The sequence below is a fragment of the Grus americana genome, chromosome 1 (assembly GCF_028858705.1).
Source record: "Grus americana isolate bGruAme1 chromosome 1, bGruAme1.mat, whole genome shotgun sequence".
Classification (NCBI taxonomy): domain Eukaryota; kingdom Metazoa; phylum Chordata; class Aves; order Gruiformes; family Gruidae; genus Grus; species Grus americana.
The window spans coordinates 65,493,077-65,510,056 of NC_072852.1; the positions used below are offsets into that span (position 1 = coordinate 65,493,077).

At 41.5% G+C, this 16,980-nt stretch overlaps 1 protein-coding gene across 8 annotated transcripts in view; it reads left to right on the forward strand.

The window, feature by feature from the left end:
* DGKI (diacylglycerol kinase iota) overlaps positions 1-16,980 on the forward strand; it is a 230,807-nt gene that overhangs the window by 188,890 nt on the left and 24,937 nt on the right. For all 8 annotated transcript variants that reach the window (XM_054808326.1, XM_054808350.1, XM_054808335.1 and 5 more), the window contains one exon: positions 1,437-1,462. In XM_054808326.1, the coding sequence (XP_054664301.1) occupies positions 1,437-1,462 (26 nt within the window). The remainder of the gene's footprint in view (positions 1-1,436; positions 1,463-16,980) is intronic.

Consider the following 16,980-nt stretch of genomic DNA (forward strand, 5'->3'; position numbering starts at 1 on the left):
CCATCTTTCCTGTTTGCATCTACATAGTTGCATATCTGCTTCTGATGTCATATAATCCCTCAACGTTCATTTTCAGACCCCTGTTACGGAATGAGATCATGACTCCTTCCTCAGCTCCTTTATTCCTCTAAATCCAGGGTTTCTAACCCTTCTTTCCCCCGCCTTCAACCCTCAGCCCTGCTGACTCAGTTAAATACACATGTGCTCTTTTCCCCTTTGTTCCTTCTTTTCCCTTCACCCCTCTGTGGCTGCTTTTCTTATGTCAGCTTTGATCTGTTTGCTGGCAACACTAACATTTTTAAATCTTTAGTAATTTGTTATTTTTGTACATTGGTGCGAAATTAAATATATCTTGGAAAGGAAGCATGGGTTGTCCCATTCACCATGGGAACAAACTCATTGTTACCTGGGTGGGAAGGCTATATATGCAGTTGAAAATCTTTGCTGGGGAAGTGCTGAGGCAATGGTTGAATCCACTGTGTGCTGTCAATGTGGTCTAAATAACCAAGGTACATCCCAGATTTGGGTGTACAGTTAGCGCCAGGTTTGCTAAGCCACGCTAGTGCAGCAAAGGGAAAAATGGAGGAAAAACACTTTGCACCTCTTTATGTTCCTTTGTTGTGGGTGCTGACCAAAAGGTTGAGAAGTGTGATCCTTAGCGATGGGAGCTGTGACACAAATCTCTGGAATTCAGCAGGGGCACTGAGAGGTCCCTTTATGTTTTATAACCCCTCACTCTCTTGGAGTGTATGATCAGAGGCTCAAGCCACTGGTTAGGGTATCATCTAACTCTTGTGTTGCTGTTGTTATGTTGCTTTTTACTGTACTGGCATCTGTCCAGACCTTTTTTTTTTTTTTTTGGTCTGTTTATGTTGCTTTTGTGAAGGTGGCATGAACTGTTATTAATTATGACCACTGTTTTATGCTAGCCACTACCTTGACTGATGGTAAGAAAAAAGGCTAACTTAATGACTGTGAGTTCCCATGAAGCTGTAATTTCCTCAACCACCCCTAGTTGTGAGATTTTCTTCTGGCCCACACTTAATTATGGTCCCGTCAATAATCTCTGGAGGATCAGGACTTTCTCACCAGTAATGTCACCTATTTCCAACAGTAACGGTAGAAGATAAGTTTTTTGCCAAGTACCTGTGGAAACTCTTGGCATGAATGCTTAACAGTGCAGCTAACAGCTGCCTTATGGACATGAGTCCATATGGCCACTCTGGGCTGCAGAACCTGCTGCTAGAGTACGTCTCTGCCCTCTTCTGCTCTTTTCTTGTCAGATGCCTTCCAGCCCTCTCTTCTAAGGAATAAAGAATAAAACTAAAGAATAAAACAGTCACATTTCTCCATATTCCATTCCCTGCAGTGACACTGAACCTTATTTGTGGCCATTTCATACCAAAGATTGACTGGACTTTGTTGTTTTATTCCAGGTCACCGGTCTCTTCAGAAGATCAAGGTAAGATCTGTTTTATCGATACTAATAGCATATTAAAAATGAGACTAAAGATTAGCTAGTAAGCTGTGTTTTAACACAGTCGTGGTGGAGAAAAATTACTTTATAAAAATGAAACTTTGATGTAGCTCAAATGTAGTTCACCCCTAGACATCAAGTGCTTGTTAATTTAGTTGATTTATTTGGGGCTGGCAGAAGTTAAGCCTGTGTTGAGTTATTTGTAAAATTAATCTTGCTCAATCAAATGGAACTATTGCAAGTGTTTGCAATTTATCCACACAACTGCACAAGGCTTTACTTATGGAACATTATGTGTGGGCTTCAAGGACGATATATGGTTTTTGTGAAGATGAGATGATCTCTTATGATCCTTATAGAACAGCACCTTTGTAGCAGAGGAAAGTGCTTTAAAGGCTTGAACCCATGTTATCTTGGGTTACCACTAAAGTCGGTTTGGTAGCTGTCATGGTTTAACCCAGCAGGCAGCTAAAACAACCACACAGCCATTCGCTTACTCCCCCCATCCCAGTGGGATGGGGAGAGAATAGAAAAGGGAAAAAAAAAAAAAGTAAAACCTGTGGGTTGAGATGAAGACAGCTTAATAGGACAGAGAATGAAGAAGATCATGATGAAAATAATAATAATAATAATAATAATAATAATAATAATAATAATAATAATATACAAAACAAGTGACGCACAGCACAATTTTTCACCACCCGAAGCTGATGCTCAGCTGGTTCCTGAGCTGCCCCACCTCCTGGTCCACTCCCCAGTTAGATACTGAGCATGATGTCATATAGTATGGAGTATCCCTGTGGCCAGTTTGGGTCAGCTGTCCTGGCTGTGTCCCCTCCCAGCTTCTTGGGCACCCCCTCCTGCCTTCTCGTTGGCAGGGCAGTATGAGGAGCTGAAAAGTCCTTGACTGCTTGGCAACAACTAAAATATTAGTGTGTTATCAACATTATTCTCATCCTAAATCTGAAACCCAGTGCTACACCAGCTGCTAGGAAGAAAATTAACTCTATCCCTGCTGAAACCAGGACAGTAGCATGGTATGGAATTTAGAGCAGCTGGGAGCTTCTACATGTAAAAATCTCATCGCCTGAGTAGCAAGAATTGCAGGTTGTGGTAATATGCTTGCTCTGAAGGAGACTGAAGGATCTGATCTTTCCCTATGGACTAAAGAGGGAGTTTGCAGTGACTAGCTGGTTAATAACTTGACCAACTTAGGTGCTTAGAGCTAGGTGGTATAAATATCCCTCGAGAGTACTTTAAAGTTATGGTTGTATTGGTACTGAAACAGAGGGACACTACAAATGAGGTGGTAATTGCAGTGGCAGAGTTGCACAAGGAATGGAGAGAGAGAAAAGGAAAAAAAAAGAAAAAAAAAAAGGAGCCTGTTACTGAGAGGAGAAAGTTCATCATGTAGCTCTGAATGGGGAATGTTATTTTGGATGACAAAAGAAATAAATATCTATCTTCTTCTGGCATTCAATTTGTATGAAGTTACACAATCAGCAAAATTTCTGGACAATACAATAAGTATTATTCAAGAAAGGTCCAGATGGGGAATGGTAAGGACTGTTGCAAATGGAGATGTAAGGAGGTCTCAGCCTGGAATTGTGTCACTGAAGTATGTTCGCTTGGAGTGTGGAGTGAATAGTTAGGTATCAACCCACATTGTCCTTGGCTCCAGCCAGGATCTTTTTAGTCCAGTATAGTGGCTGTCAAACATATTGTCATTAATAAATTCTCTTCCATCTCCTTGATGTGTCATTTCTTAGTAAAGAAAGTTATAAAGAAAGCCATAAAAATGGACAAACATGTCAGACCAAAGATATATCTAGCCTATCTAGTCCATTCCTTGTGTTCGGTAGCAGTGAATCCCCTGACAAATAAGAGCATGAAAGTGGCAGAAGTATACAGTTTTAATTTCCTGGAGTACCCTATCAACTTCCTGTGATTTACAGCTCATTAACTTTGTGAACCAGAGGTAGTTTTCTTGTTTAATAGTTCATCTGCTTTTTACCACGAACACAGCTTCTTAATACAAAGTCCTGGAGACTTGTGAGAAGTTTAAAGTATACCCCGTTTTTCCAGCCCTCGGAAGAAATTTGAAAACATTCTGGTCTAATATACTATTTCAAGTCCTGGACCCAAGCTGTTTGTCAGTGCATAAGACTGCTCTTGCTTTTTCATTTCCCTTGCATTTCTTCTATTGCTCCATTTTTATCTATTAATGTAGCAACAGACAGTGTAAATGTATTTCCTTGTGAATCTTTAAACTTTAGTATTTCCTGCTGTCATAATGCTTTCCTTCTTTCCACTATTTTTATACTGTTCTAGTTTTTCACAAAATCTTCCTGTTTTCCATCTACCATCTGCTGCCAGGGACTGGCTTTTCAGGTTTGATAAACATCTCTGAATAGCCTCTTCCTTCCCCCTCTTCCCTTTCTCCCATAAGAAACCTCCTCTGAAATGCAGAGCGAAAGGCCTATGTTCCCTTGACCAATTAGTGATGTGATAGTGCTAGTTATTAGAAGTTTTGTGTTTAATGACCGTGGAGTATCTAACTAGATTTGTCATCCATGTAAATATGTAGGAGCTTCTCTCAAACACAAAAGATTTCCCATGCCCTGGTGACTTTTCAAAAAGAGGTCCAATACTTGGATTTCCTCTCCCCACTATGCCACATACGGACCATGGTAAATGAACACAATACTAGAAGGAAAATGTGACAAAAGTGCTGTAGCACAAGCTCTTTTGAGTCTAGGTGCTTCTCAGTCCACTTTATGTATATGTGGAAGCATCTCAAATTAGTCTTTGATCTGAAATCTCTTATTTAAACAAAAAAGAGAGGATCCAAGAGAAAGCTGAAAACTTCTGAATTGCCTGTCTTTTATAGTATTTATGTGGACCTCTCCTGGTATATTTTTCTTGGAGTAGGTATCCAGGAGCCAGTTTTGAGACTCTTATTTTCATTAATAATCAGTACTCAACTGTGTGCCTATGCAAGATGTTAAACATTCATTTGTAGTTTTATAAGGCAATAATGCTTTGGGGCAAGATCCAGCTGTAGAATAAGATACCCTCACTGGCATCACTCTATGTCCAGTGTGTCAGCTGCTCTTCCCTATTATGGGGTACCTTTCTAGTGCTGATTTTCTGATGATTGGATGTGTTTGTCATTACTGAGAAAAGACACTTTCTCTGTGTTGTGTTGGAACTTTTGTTTTAACTTCCCATTTGGTTCCTGATTGATTTTGTCTGCTTTAATCTTCAGTCCTCATTTTTTCTTCTACTGTTTCTCGGTGTTTTTTTCTTTCCATCATCCTTGTCTTCCTTTTCAAATGTCTCTTTCCCCTTGAACATGAGGTTGCATTCTGCATAGATTCTTGCATTGTGCTCCTCACTTTGGTTTCTGAACGTCCTACTTCTCCTCCAGTGTGGATTGCCTGCTTCAAGCATTAGTTGCCAACAGTAGCTGTAGCATCTGCAGTGTAGTAAAAGAGTTGCTACCAGAATTAGCATCTAATGTGAGTAGCACTTCCATTAATCCCTGACAGGACAATGCATTATGCTGTCTTGAAGAGAGGGTGAGGATAAAGCACCATCTGTTTGGGACTGGGCATCTACTGAACGACTGTAAAAGCACACAATGCTCCTTGTTGTGGACACGTATTAAAGGCACCTTTATCAGTTACAAACCAGAGCCATTTTAACTGGCACAAAAAGGCAAACAGTACTGCTAGACAATCCCAAACTTCAAAAGAAAAAAAACAAACCTCTTAAAGATTTTTAGAAGGTTTGTGTCTTTGTTCTTGGTACAGGTAGTTAGGAAATACATAACTAAAGAGTGAAATCTATCTTTACTTTTTTTTTTTAATTTAAGAAAACCCCCAACAAACCACAAAAAAAGCAGACAAAACCCCTAACCTCCAAATTCCCTGACTGACTAAATGGAACAAGCTAAGTAAATACCAAAGCATGATAGTTTAGGCAGGGGATCAGAGTGGGGGCTGTGAAGAATGAAATGGAAGGGCTACCTGTTCAGTCACGCGGGCCCTGGTGCAGCTACATACCTTGGAGGAAAATGGTCTGTCTTTGGGTGTGGCACTAGCTGAGAGTCAACAATGGGCAATTGGCAGGGCCACAGAGGACCTGATGGATGTCATGAGGGAGAGGGCAGGCAGCTCTCCTGTTAGTGAGTGGTAGCACCTGCTGTATTTTCACTCTTGGTCTAGCTTCATCTGGGTTATCTTTACCATTATTTGGTGACCCTGTGTAACTGAGTTGGCTGTTCTTCATCATCACCTGAGCAACTGAAGGAAACGCTCTTAAAGAGTACAATGCGTTCTGTTTCTATTTCAGTCTTCTAAAAAAAAAACAAAAACCAACCAAAAAAACCCCCAAAAAACCAACCCACCAGCAAATTCTTGAGTGGTGCTTGAACGGTGTGTGGACATTAGCATGTTATTTATCTAATGGCAACTTAGAGCTGATGCAGCTCAACACTTGTTTGCCTAACCTCAAACAGAGGAACATTGCCTTTGATGGAACTACTCAAAGTTTTAAGTGGCTATACTAATGCACCTCAAGTGGCAGTTACCCTGGTGCTTAATCCTTACGCATCTGAGTTGCATCCTGATCTGGAGACAGGAGGTTCCAAATATTTATGTCTCTGGTCACTTGCTCTTCTTGTTTTTCTATAAACCCATGAAACTGGGCTTTTTGCTTTATTTGCTTGTAACAGATATGGTTTTTTGCTGCATCAGCATAATTTCTAGCAAGTTTTGCACTAATTGAACTCGGTTTTTTTTCTGCAATAGATTCCGAATTCATGAGGGAATAGGGGACAACTGAGAAATTAAGACAAGCGACAAATACATTAAAAAGAGAAAATTTTGAGATGGTTATTACAACATCATAATATGATACAAAGGGTAAAGATGAAGGATGATACTTCTCCTTGGAAAGATGAATGGCAACACTCAAAGATCTTTCAGATTCTGGCAGATGTTAGTTTCATGATACTTAGAGTCATCCAGACTGGATATCCTATCCTTAGGAGGGATTTGTGCAGAGCCAGGAGTGCATTAGAAGTGAAGTAGATTTAAATGGTGACCTTCAAATTAGCCTCTATTAGAAGATTTTTCCACAGGGATTGCTTGGCCCAAGTTCAAACTGGAAGCTTGGGGCAGGAGGTGTAATTCTGTCTCTAGTTGTCCCTCTAGATGGAGAGAGCTGCTGTATTAATTATAAGGAAGGGAGTGATCAAGTGTGTGCATGGAAGGCATTGGCAGCTCCATCCCCTACAGCAAAACGCTTTGCTGTGCAGTGTCTGCTCCTGCCTTGGAGGCAGAATGTACTGTGGATTATGGTATTTGCTCCAGTGCTGTCTGCTCCATTAAAGAGACGAGGTCTGAAGCCATGCAAGGAGGAAAATAACTGTAGGAGCCCCAGAAATACCACAAATGCTGAGAACACTTCCTGGGACCTCCAATACATGAGATTTCCTGTTGTCCCTGGCTGCCTGTGGGAACATGGATGTCACTCTCCTGACGTGGTTCAGCCCCAGCCGGCAGCTGGGTGCCACGCACCGCTCGCTCCCCCCTCCCCCGGCGGGCTGGGGAGGAGAACGGAAAAACAACGGCAAAGGCTCAGGGTTGGGGTAAGGGCAGGTTACTGGGACAGCAAGGGAGAGGGGAACAGTCAACAACAGCACTGGTAACAGATATTCACAGTGGGTGACAACAGAGAACAATTTACCGATCCGACCGGACGCTCAGCCCGTCCCGGAGCCACGCCGAACCGGCCCTGCCCGACCGGCCCCTTTTATGGTGAGCGTGATGTCACACGGTATGGAATAGCGAACCCACCCCTGCCCGACCAGGCCCTTTTATGGTGAGCGTGACGTCACACGGTATGGAATAGCCCCCGGCCAGCTCGGCTCACCTGTCCTGGCTCCTGGTGAAATTAACTCTGTCCTTGCCAGAACCAGGACACTCTCCCAACCTCCTTTCTTCTTTCTGGAGCCACTGCCCATTAGTCTTGCTAGTCATAGTTTGCAAAGGGACATTCTCTTCAAGAGTTTTTTAAGCATCCTGCCATCCTGAATAAAAGGACAAGCAGGGTACTACAGATGAACCCAAACATCTCAGTGCCGGTAGAATTTGGAAAAAAAAAAAAAAAAAGCACCTCTGTTTTGTACACTACATTCCTTCAAAAGAGAGAGTGATGGTTTTGTGCAGCTCCAGCTGAGAAGCTGTATTCTTCAGGGTGATGTTGCAGCCGTTTACCTAGCAACAAATTGAGATGTCTTGGAATGCCTTCTCTGAACAAATCAAAGACAGTACAATGGGGGGACTCCTGACTGCAGGTATTTATTTTGATTAATTAGCCACTTTGGGAAGAAAGCCCTCCTGGATAGTGTTTTGAAAGTATGTCTGTGGCAAGCTGAGCCAATAGTTGCTTGGGGATCTGCTCTGAGTTTGTTCATTTACTTCTCAGCTCAGCAGAGGCTGACATCGATGCAGACCCATGGTACCCATAGCAAGAGACAGCGTTCTGTCAAAGCACTTATCTAGGGCTGAGGAAGGTCCTCTCTGCCCAAAACCTTTAAAAGGTGCCTACATCCCACCTCTTATCATATCTAAGCAGGCTTGAGGGGTCAGTAGGCAGCTGGGAGGGAGAGGTCTGGCAGATGTGGGCATCTGAATGAGTAATAGAGGAAAACTGGGAAACACTTCTTTCCAGATGGCCACCTCCATTGTTCCTTTCCCCTCAGTAGGAAGGAGGAGTAAGGAATGCGTTGTCTGAATCAGGGCACCTATTTTCAAGCAGAAGCCCTGGGTAACCTTGCAACCTACTTCGTTCCTGTTTTTTGTTTCTGATGGAGGCTGCTCATGGTCAGGTAAGAGTGGCAACTTGTTAAAGTAAAATGAGAAAACAATGTGCACCACCCACTGAAGACTCTGGCCAGCAAATAAATGCTTGAACTTGACTTTAAGATTATTTAGTCCTACTGTGAAGCCCTAGCTTGTTGAGGAAGAGTTAATTACCTATTGCCAGGCAAAGGGACTGCAGCCAGCCTTGCAGTGGCAAAAACCTGAAGGGAGTATGGTAGGAGTGCCTGTCATAGTAATGGTCCACTGAGACAGGGAAGGGGGAGGAACAGTGTGGCCCACAATGCTCCTTGTTTTGCTATCCTTTTTATTTTTAAATAAAAAATAAACCATTGCTTAATTATTTTACCTAGAATTCTCCTCCTGCCAAAGTAATGCCACTGTACTGATAAGGTGGCTGCATTAGTCAGCCAAAGTCTTCCCTGCCTTGTGTTCTTGCTTGATCAGAGACATTTTCCTCCCCCGCATAGCTCCTGAAAATGACATTAATTGTTCCTGTCTTGGCTTAAAAATAAAAATGGTGGAAGGAAAAAGGAAAGAAAAAAAGTGACAATGTCTGCCAGATGGTACATAGTTTATCTGCAACTGTTCTTTGGGGTTTTGGACCATTTACAAAGGAAGTCTTTTTTCTTTAAGGTCATCCCTTCCTTTTGTAAATCTGAGTTAAACGGTCTTGCAGGAAAAGTTCGGCATTAGGGTCTGAATACTTCCACTCCTAACTATCAACTACACTCTCAGCTCAGCACCAGTGCCACATACACAATTCAGGGTGGACTCTAATTGGCATCAAAGTACCTTTAAACTAGTCTGACAGTGCAAATGGGGCCTTCAAGGCAGCTTGAGTGTAATTTACATCTGCTTGAAAGCCTCTTTATCCTTCTAGAGTTGTATGAAGGGACTTCTGTGTAAGTGAGAATTTAGCCTTTCTTTCCCTTCAGCAAGGCTGTGTGGTTATTTTTACTTTTTTTCCTTCCCCTCTCTAAACAGTGGTTTGATGCTGTGTGTTGTTTGAATCTAAAATTCTTAAAAGGAAAAGGTTTGTAATGCATATTTATAACCACCTGAGTAATGGATGATTTTTTGCATGTTAAAATTTTTGTTTTATTCCCAAGTTAGGTAAACAGATGCAGCCAAAACTGTGTCACTTCTCTCCTTTGAATCTGCACAGGATGCAGTGCCTTTGTAGCACGACCCACAAATGTTTAGAAGGGTTTTCTACCTCTTTGTGCAATCCTAGAAATAGATGTTATTGAGGTATGACTTATTCAGAGGGCCAGCATGCTTCAAAAGTGTCTCTCAAAGCACAGGAGAATGTGTGCCTGTGCACACGGTTTCCTGTACAGATGGATTAGCTCGAGATCCTGTGTGCGGGCCTTCATAATATTCCCCTTGCTGAATAGTCGTCAGACGTCTGTGTCTGGCTGCTGTTCAGCTGATGTGCTCTTGAGCTTTTGGTTGCAGCAGGTTGTCGCACTGTTGGTTTCCTTGGTCTCCTGGGAGCATTTTGAGCTCTCAGCCTCTTTATTTGGTTTTCTTTCATGGAAGTAGTCCTTCACAGCACTGCTGTCGTGAGCTACCTAGACTGGTGCTATTGCTCTTGGATTCCCTAAGAAGCTCAAACCTTTCCCAAACCTGAAATCCTGTGGGGAAATCTTGTTTACCACCTGTTTCTTTAGGACAGTGGGTAGTGGCAGCAGTTAGTTATATTTTGGAAAAATGTTAAAAAGCAATAAGCCTTTTCTTCAGCCAGCACAAGAGATACTATGTTCTAGGCAGGAAGCCTCTAAACTGCATGTATTTTTGCTATCATATTTCCATCATGGTTCTTATGCAGTCGTTAGGCTGAGGCAGAACTCCTCTAGCAAGTCCAAGAACCTTTCCCCGTTCCCACGCCAGACAGCTCCCACGCCACCAGCATCTTTTTTCTCATGGCTGATGTTAGATTAGAAAGAGATGTTGCTGACATATAGGGCCAGACTTTCTAAAATAGCTAGTGAGATATTTTTTTCTTTTTAAGCTATAACCGTACTTAAAAGTTGATGTGTCTCCAGGCTTAAGGCAATCAAGTTCCACATCAAAATGCCCCTTGTTTAGTTATAATGCAACCTCTTTCTTGAGCATTGAAACGTGAGACTGAATCTCCTGGTCTGTTAGCCATCTTTTTGCTGAAGATGTTCCATTTTGATTGTTCAGCACCCAAGTTTAAAAATTGTGCAAAAATATTCTTCTGTTTGGTGCAACATTTTTTTTCTTTTATGTCAGCTTTAGTTCACTGTGGAGGTAAAAATCAGCATAAAAAGAAAACAAGATGGAGGTTAACACCTGACACAGTTATATTCAAGAGCCTTACCGTCAAATAGCACTACCAAGCTTTAGGATTGGGCAGATTGCCCATCCATACATGGGCTCTATTTACACGGTATTCTCATTAAAATGGACTTTTTTTTTCTCTGAACATAGCTTTTTCTGTCCATAGCTGTAGGGAAAAATTCAGTCCTGATGATTATGATGGGACCAAATGTTTGTGTCCTTATCTTGGCATAAGTTGTGCACTGTTGCTGCTTGGTGCAGTTCTTTGGCCCAAGCAGTTAGCCTATATTCAAGGACCTTTGCCCCATTCTATCAGGAGGAAAATTTGGTTGTAAGAGGCAGACGGCTGTTTGATGTAAAGCCCTTTTTCAGTGAACATAGAGGACATGATTTTTCTTGTGCAGGAGTCCAAGCAAGTCTGCATAGTAGACATTTTTGCTTTTGTTGTTTTTATTTTTGCTGGCCTTTTGCCTCTCTTAGACCCACACAAAGATTTAACCATTTATTTTGGGTTTTTTTGCCAGCATCTAGGAGACCCCTCAACCCACAAGGCTTAACTTCCTTTTACTTTTTTTTCATAATCTTCAGTAGTTGCTTCCAGTACTTGCAGGTGCATAAAATACATGAAAAAAACATTTAATTGCTCCTTCCACTCAGCTTAGCTTCAAAGAGAAATGTTTAAGCATCATCAGCTTTAGTGAGACTTGAGATTGTCTGTAGATCAAAGACATGTGAGCTCACAGTCATTCCAACAAAGCGTTATTAATTTTTTAATTTAATTTCTCAGTTATGTAGACAGTTTGGCCATATGTATTTTAAAAGTGGGATTTTTTCCTGTAACTTTAAAAGCAGATTAAATATTGGGAAGTGGAAAAGGGTTTGTAAAAGCTCAGATGCAGAGATTTGCAACCTTTCTTCACCATGGATCCCTAAAACTTTTCTATGGCACTGGCAAACCCTTCATAAATGTCAAGTGTATGTGCTGCTCTATATCTTAGATGCTTGTTTTTCGTAGTCATCTCGGAAGGGAAGTAGTCCACAAACCAATTCCCTGTGGTGCCCTCCACCCCTTTCAATTGCAGGCCAAGGTTGAAGATCATGGCTAGACTAGAAAAAAGTCAGTTCTGTACATTTCTGGGTAAGTTATGTTACTGTCAGTTTTTCATATTAGATTTGATCTTTACTAGAATGTACAAAGCTGTTACAAGCAAATTGTTGTTTACAGAGAAAAGAATGTATTTCTGAATGATAATCTATATGGACTTCACACTCATATGACAGCGTAGCTTTCCGAGTGATTCAAATAGAAGTTATTATTGATTTCTATAAAACTTAGTGGGAAATTAAGAACGAGGGCTTGTTTTCTTATCATTTCTGTAATGTTGATCTTTAACAGCTGAGAAGACTCCAGCTGTGTAAAAGCACTCTTCTAGTCAGGGTCAGCTTTTAACTTCTCAATGTGTAAAACAGTAATTACTTTAAATTTCTGACTCTATGAATCTCACAAAGTCTACAACAGCAACAAAGAGCTGGAAATGTTCTGCAAGTTAATGATAGGCCAAGTTAAGTTTAATAACTCTCAAGAAATTTCATGATGTCACCTTCTGCTGCAGTTTTTTCTTCATTATCAGCTCAGCAAGGTTTGAGTGAGGCAGTATTTCATGAGGTGTTCCTTAAGAGTTCCCCTGAGCACATCTAGCAAGAGATAGTGCTGGACACTGAGGCTCACATTCTGGGGGCCCCATGCCAAAGCTCTAATGTCTAATATTTTTTTCTTAGCTTCCTCTAACCAGTAAGAAACATCCAGCACTGAAATGCGGATGGCATATCAATTCCAAGTGCTGAATCCGAGCGCTAGCTATGTCTTAGAAAGGGCTGGACAGTTCGGGCATTGCCTGATAAAGGAGGTTTCTACAAGGTCCTTATCACTTCAGATCATCAGCTGTCTTATTGTATCTTTTGAAAGAGCTAAAGATTTTAAGACCTCTAATTCTGTTGGAGTTATAGTAGTTGAATTCTGCCATAATTTCCCATGTACTTAAACACTGTCATACACTGATCAGATGCATGGTTAGCCTGGTATTTTTTAACCCATGGTAAGATGTAATTATTGCAGATGATACTTTGCTCTCACACTGCATTTCGTTCATTGCTCTCAAATTGGCTGCTTTTTAATCATGGATGTGACAACTCCTTTGGATAGTACTTATACTTTAAAACATAGTTTTAAATAATTCTGCTGCATCCAGTGACAGTTCTTAGACCCTCACTAAAGAATTGCTTGCAGATGGTGAAAGCTTCAAAGTAGCCATACATTTTTATCAGCATTCACTGTGGCTTAGTTTGTGTAGCAGCAGTGGGTGCAAATATGATGTGGAAAGGGTCAGATCAGGTGTGCAATCTGACTGGTAAATTCTGGAAGATGTTTATGGTTTATGGATAGCTTTTACTCAATTAAAAAGACACTTCTGTACCACTGACAGTGGCAGACTGCAGAACTGTACTGTTCTTTGAGATTCTGTCCAGTGAAAGCCAACTCCTCTCACTGGTTCACTGATGATTATTTAACTAATTTACTAAATACCTTCCATGTCAACCTACTTTAAACAAAGAACCTGGTGATCCTGAGATGTTACCTACAAGGGTTTATAAGAATTTCTTTCTCCATGTTCTCTCTGAAAGTGTTTTAGCAGCAAAATTCTGGCATGGTAGTAGCCTGGTGCTGAGCCCTGCTTATGTCCTTGGTGTTAAGCTGATCAGCAGCTTTGGCATCAGGAGGGAATTTTCCTGCAGGGCAGATGGGAAGGGGTAGTTGTTGGTTGAGGTTTTCCTTACTCAGGATGCTTCTGAGAATCTTCATTGCTTTTGAAGTGAGCGAGATGGCAGTGATGACTTCTGTCCCTCTCCTGCTGTTTTCTTTTGATGCGTTGGAGTCGGGGGTCTGTCTTTGTTAGCCCTCATATTTATGAAGTGTTCTCATGTTGCACCTGTATGCTATACAAATAGCTCCCAAAATTTCTGAGACCATGAGTGTTGCCTGGCCTTAGGAGTATCATACCTTGGAAACCTCCCCATTTTGTCCTTGTTTGGTTGCCCTTCTCGCAGGTGATCAGACATGTCTCGTGGCATCATGCCATTCTGAAGGATCCCCTCTCTGTTTTAGTTTGACTCTTAATTTAGGTACTGCAAGTGGTACGTCATTTTCCCTAGAACTTCTGTAGTCCATGGAGGCAGATGTGCAACAGGAACTATTGCAGAGAGACCAGGTTGCTTTCTGTGCAGGGTTATTTTCTCTTCTGACCATCCAGACAGCCCTTTGAGGCTTCCTAGGCATCTTGCAGCCTCTGAAGTCACTGGGTACGAATACCTCACTCCTTTGTTATCTGTTTCCCGGTGTTTAATGACTGATTTTACAGTGCTGTTTTAATGCTGCGAACCTCACATGCAGAACCAGAGAGCAATTGTAATTTAGTAGGTTAATTCTGTGGGTGAGAAACAAAAATATTTAATGTAACTCATTAACTTATATTTTTAGAATATGAAATAAAAATAGCTGTTTCCAATAGAAAGAGTGGGCATAGAAATAACATGAGTGATGCAGGCCACAGGAAAGGTGCTGGTTTTGGCATGTGTGGATGTACTACTAGGTATTATTTCTGTGTCTCAAGCTGCAATAACTTGCAGCATTACCAGAATTCAATTAGCAGCCTTTTTAACATGGTGGGTTTTTCTGTAAGTGCATTATCCACTTGTAGCTGTTCAATATTTAATTTATAAGTCAAGTGTTTGAGGTTTTTGGGTGGGTTTGTTTGTGGGTTTTGGTTTTTGTTTTGTTGTTTTTTGTGGTTTGGTTTTTTTTTTTTAAATGAGGTTTCTTTTGTAAGTTGGCCCACAGGCATGGTTAGAACCTCATCTCAAAATTCACCCAGTGGAAACTAAATGTTGTAATTCTCTAGCAGCTGTTACATCCATAGTCCTCATTTCTAGCAGTCCATATCCTAGAAGGTAATTGTTTCTGTCAAGATCCATCACCCTGGGTAGTGATTGACACATTTGCTGGCAGTTTCAGCACAAAGGTCAGTGATGGAGAAGGGGCTGTCCGCAGGGGTGTACTTGTAGAGAGGGTTGAGCTTCGCTGAGAAGACAACCTGGGGAGTTTACCACTGCGGCAGACTGAGTGCTTCCTCGTTCCGTGGACAGAGCACTTCAGTCTCCAGTCTTGCCAAGCTGTCACCTTTCATCAGCAATGAATCTGCTTGCTAAATAAATGAAAAAGGTAATAAAACATTTTTATTAGTCATGACAAATGCTTGTCTTAGGAGAAGTTGAGAAAATAATGACTTGATTTAAATATTTATGAAATCAAGCAATTTTGAGGCATCTTTAAGACCTGAAGGTATTTTATGATATGATAAAACAATTGCATAATTCATGTTATATATTACACCAATAGTGCAGTGTTGCTCAGTAGAAATAAAACCATTCTCACTTTAATGTTTTTAATTTTAAGCTAGCCTGGCATTGCACGTTAACAGCATTTTTGTCCAATTTCTCAGTCTGCTCTCTCTTGTCAATGCCATCTGCTTGCTTGTTTTACCACCTCTTTAACAACCAGGTGATTTTTGCCGTCTTCACCCTCCTCCTCAATATGCCCAGGAGTCCCATCTGTGTTTATGGGGTTAGTGTGCTAAGCAATATTCATAAGTTTATGTAAGTGTGTTCCCTATTCTAAAGAACCTTTCTCCATTTCTAGTTCTATAGCTTCTAAGTTTTCCAGCATCCTGGCTTACAGCACCGAATTATTTTACTGTAGTCTAATCTGCTTGTTATACCAGCTGGTTTTGCTGATCTGTAATGTATTCATTTATGCAATAGGTTCCACTCTAGCAAAGCACTTAATTTTAAGTGTGCAGGTAGACTTGGTGAAAAGAATGGTATTAGCTCAAAGCTAAGCACCTGCCTAAATGCTTTACTGGATTGGAGGCTTAGGAAAGAGAGGAAAAGATTGGTCTAATTATGTTGAATGTGTTTTAGAGCTGCTTTATCCTAATAGCCCTATCACCAGACCAACCTCTGGTTATGGATACTCAACGTAGATTTGTCATGGCTTGCCAGGCTTTTCTTTTCACTTCATACTTTTCTAGATCTCTCTCCTGACTTTTCTCAACTATAATTAGGAGAGGAACCTAATGAAATTCAACAAGGGCAAGTGTAGGGTCCTGCACCTAGAGAGAAATAAACCCATGCACCAGTACAGATTAGGGGTTGACCTGCTGGGAGGCCACTCTGCAGAGAAGGACCTGGGAGTCCTGATGGCCAACAAGTTATCCATGAGCCAGCAGTGTGCCCTGAGAACACTGAGAGGGGATCTCATCAATACTTATGAATATCTAAAGGGTGGGTGTAAAGACAATGGGGCCAGACTCTTTTCAGTGGTGCCCAGCAACAGGACAAGGGGCAATGGGCACAAACTGGAACACAGGAAGTTCCACCTGAACATGAGGAAAACCGTCTTTATTGTGAGGGTGACCGAGCACTGGAAGAGGCTGCCCAGAGAGGTTGTGGAGTCTCCTTCGCTGGAGGTGTTCAAAACCCACCCGGATGCGATCCTGTGCAACCTGCTCCAGGTGATCCTGCTTTAGCAGGGGGGTTGGACTAGATGATCTGCAGAGGTCCCTTCCAACCGCTGCCAGTCTGTGATTCTGTGATAATCTGAAGCATGGTTTGCATAAGAAAATGGATCTCTGCCTCTTAGGAAGTAAATTCAGGGAAGCCGTGCCTTAAAACACTGGATGTAGAAGGCAATGAAAAGCTGGTGTCACCAGTTCATTTGTTTTTCGTGTGTGTGAGGAGAGCGAAATATTTATACAAGTCCAGACTGTAGTAGCCCAGATTGGCAAAAAAAGGAGGAAAAAGATAAAATGAATGACACAGGGGTTAAAATCTGCTCTGCTATTAATTTGGGCTGAGCTACTATTAGAACTATTGGGGGAAAAAAAGGACATAAACCACTGAAAATGAAATCTGAAGAGAAGATGTACATGTTATTTTTCCAGTTCTAGCTCTTACCTTCTGGTGTTTTTCCATTCCTCAAATCTGTGTACCCTCCCTCCCACGGATGCCAGGGGGGATTTGCATGACTTAGTTTAACTCATGGTCACTGTAAAACTGCCCTAAATCCACTGTCACAAGAATTGCTGCTACTGCTTTCCCAAGTCAGAACTTAGCTGGACTGGGTTTTTGCTTTTCCTGCTGCTGTGTGGCCAGAGCATGAGGCATTACTGAGACCAGGAAGCCACGTAC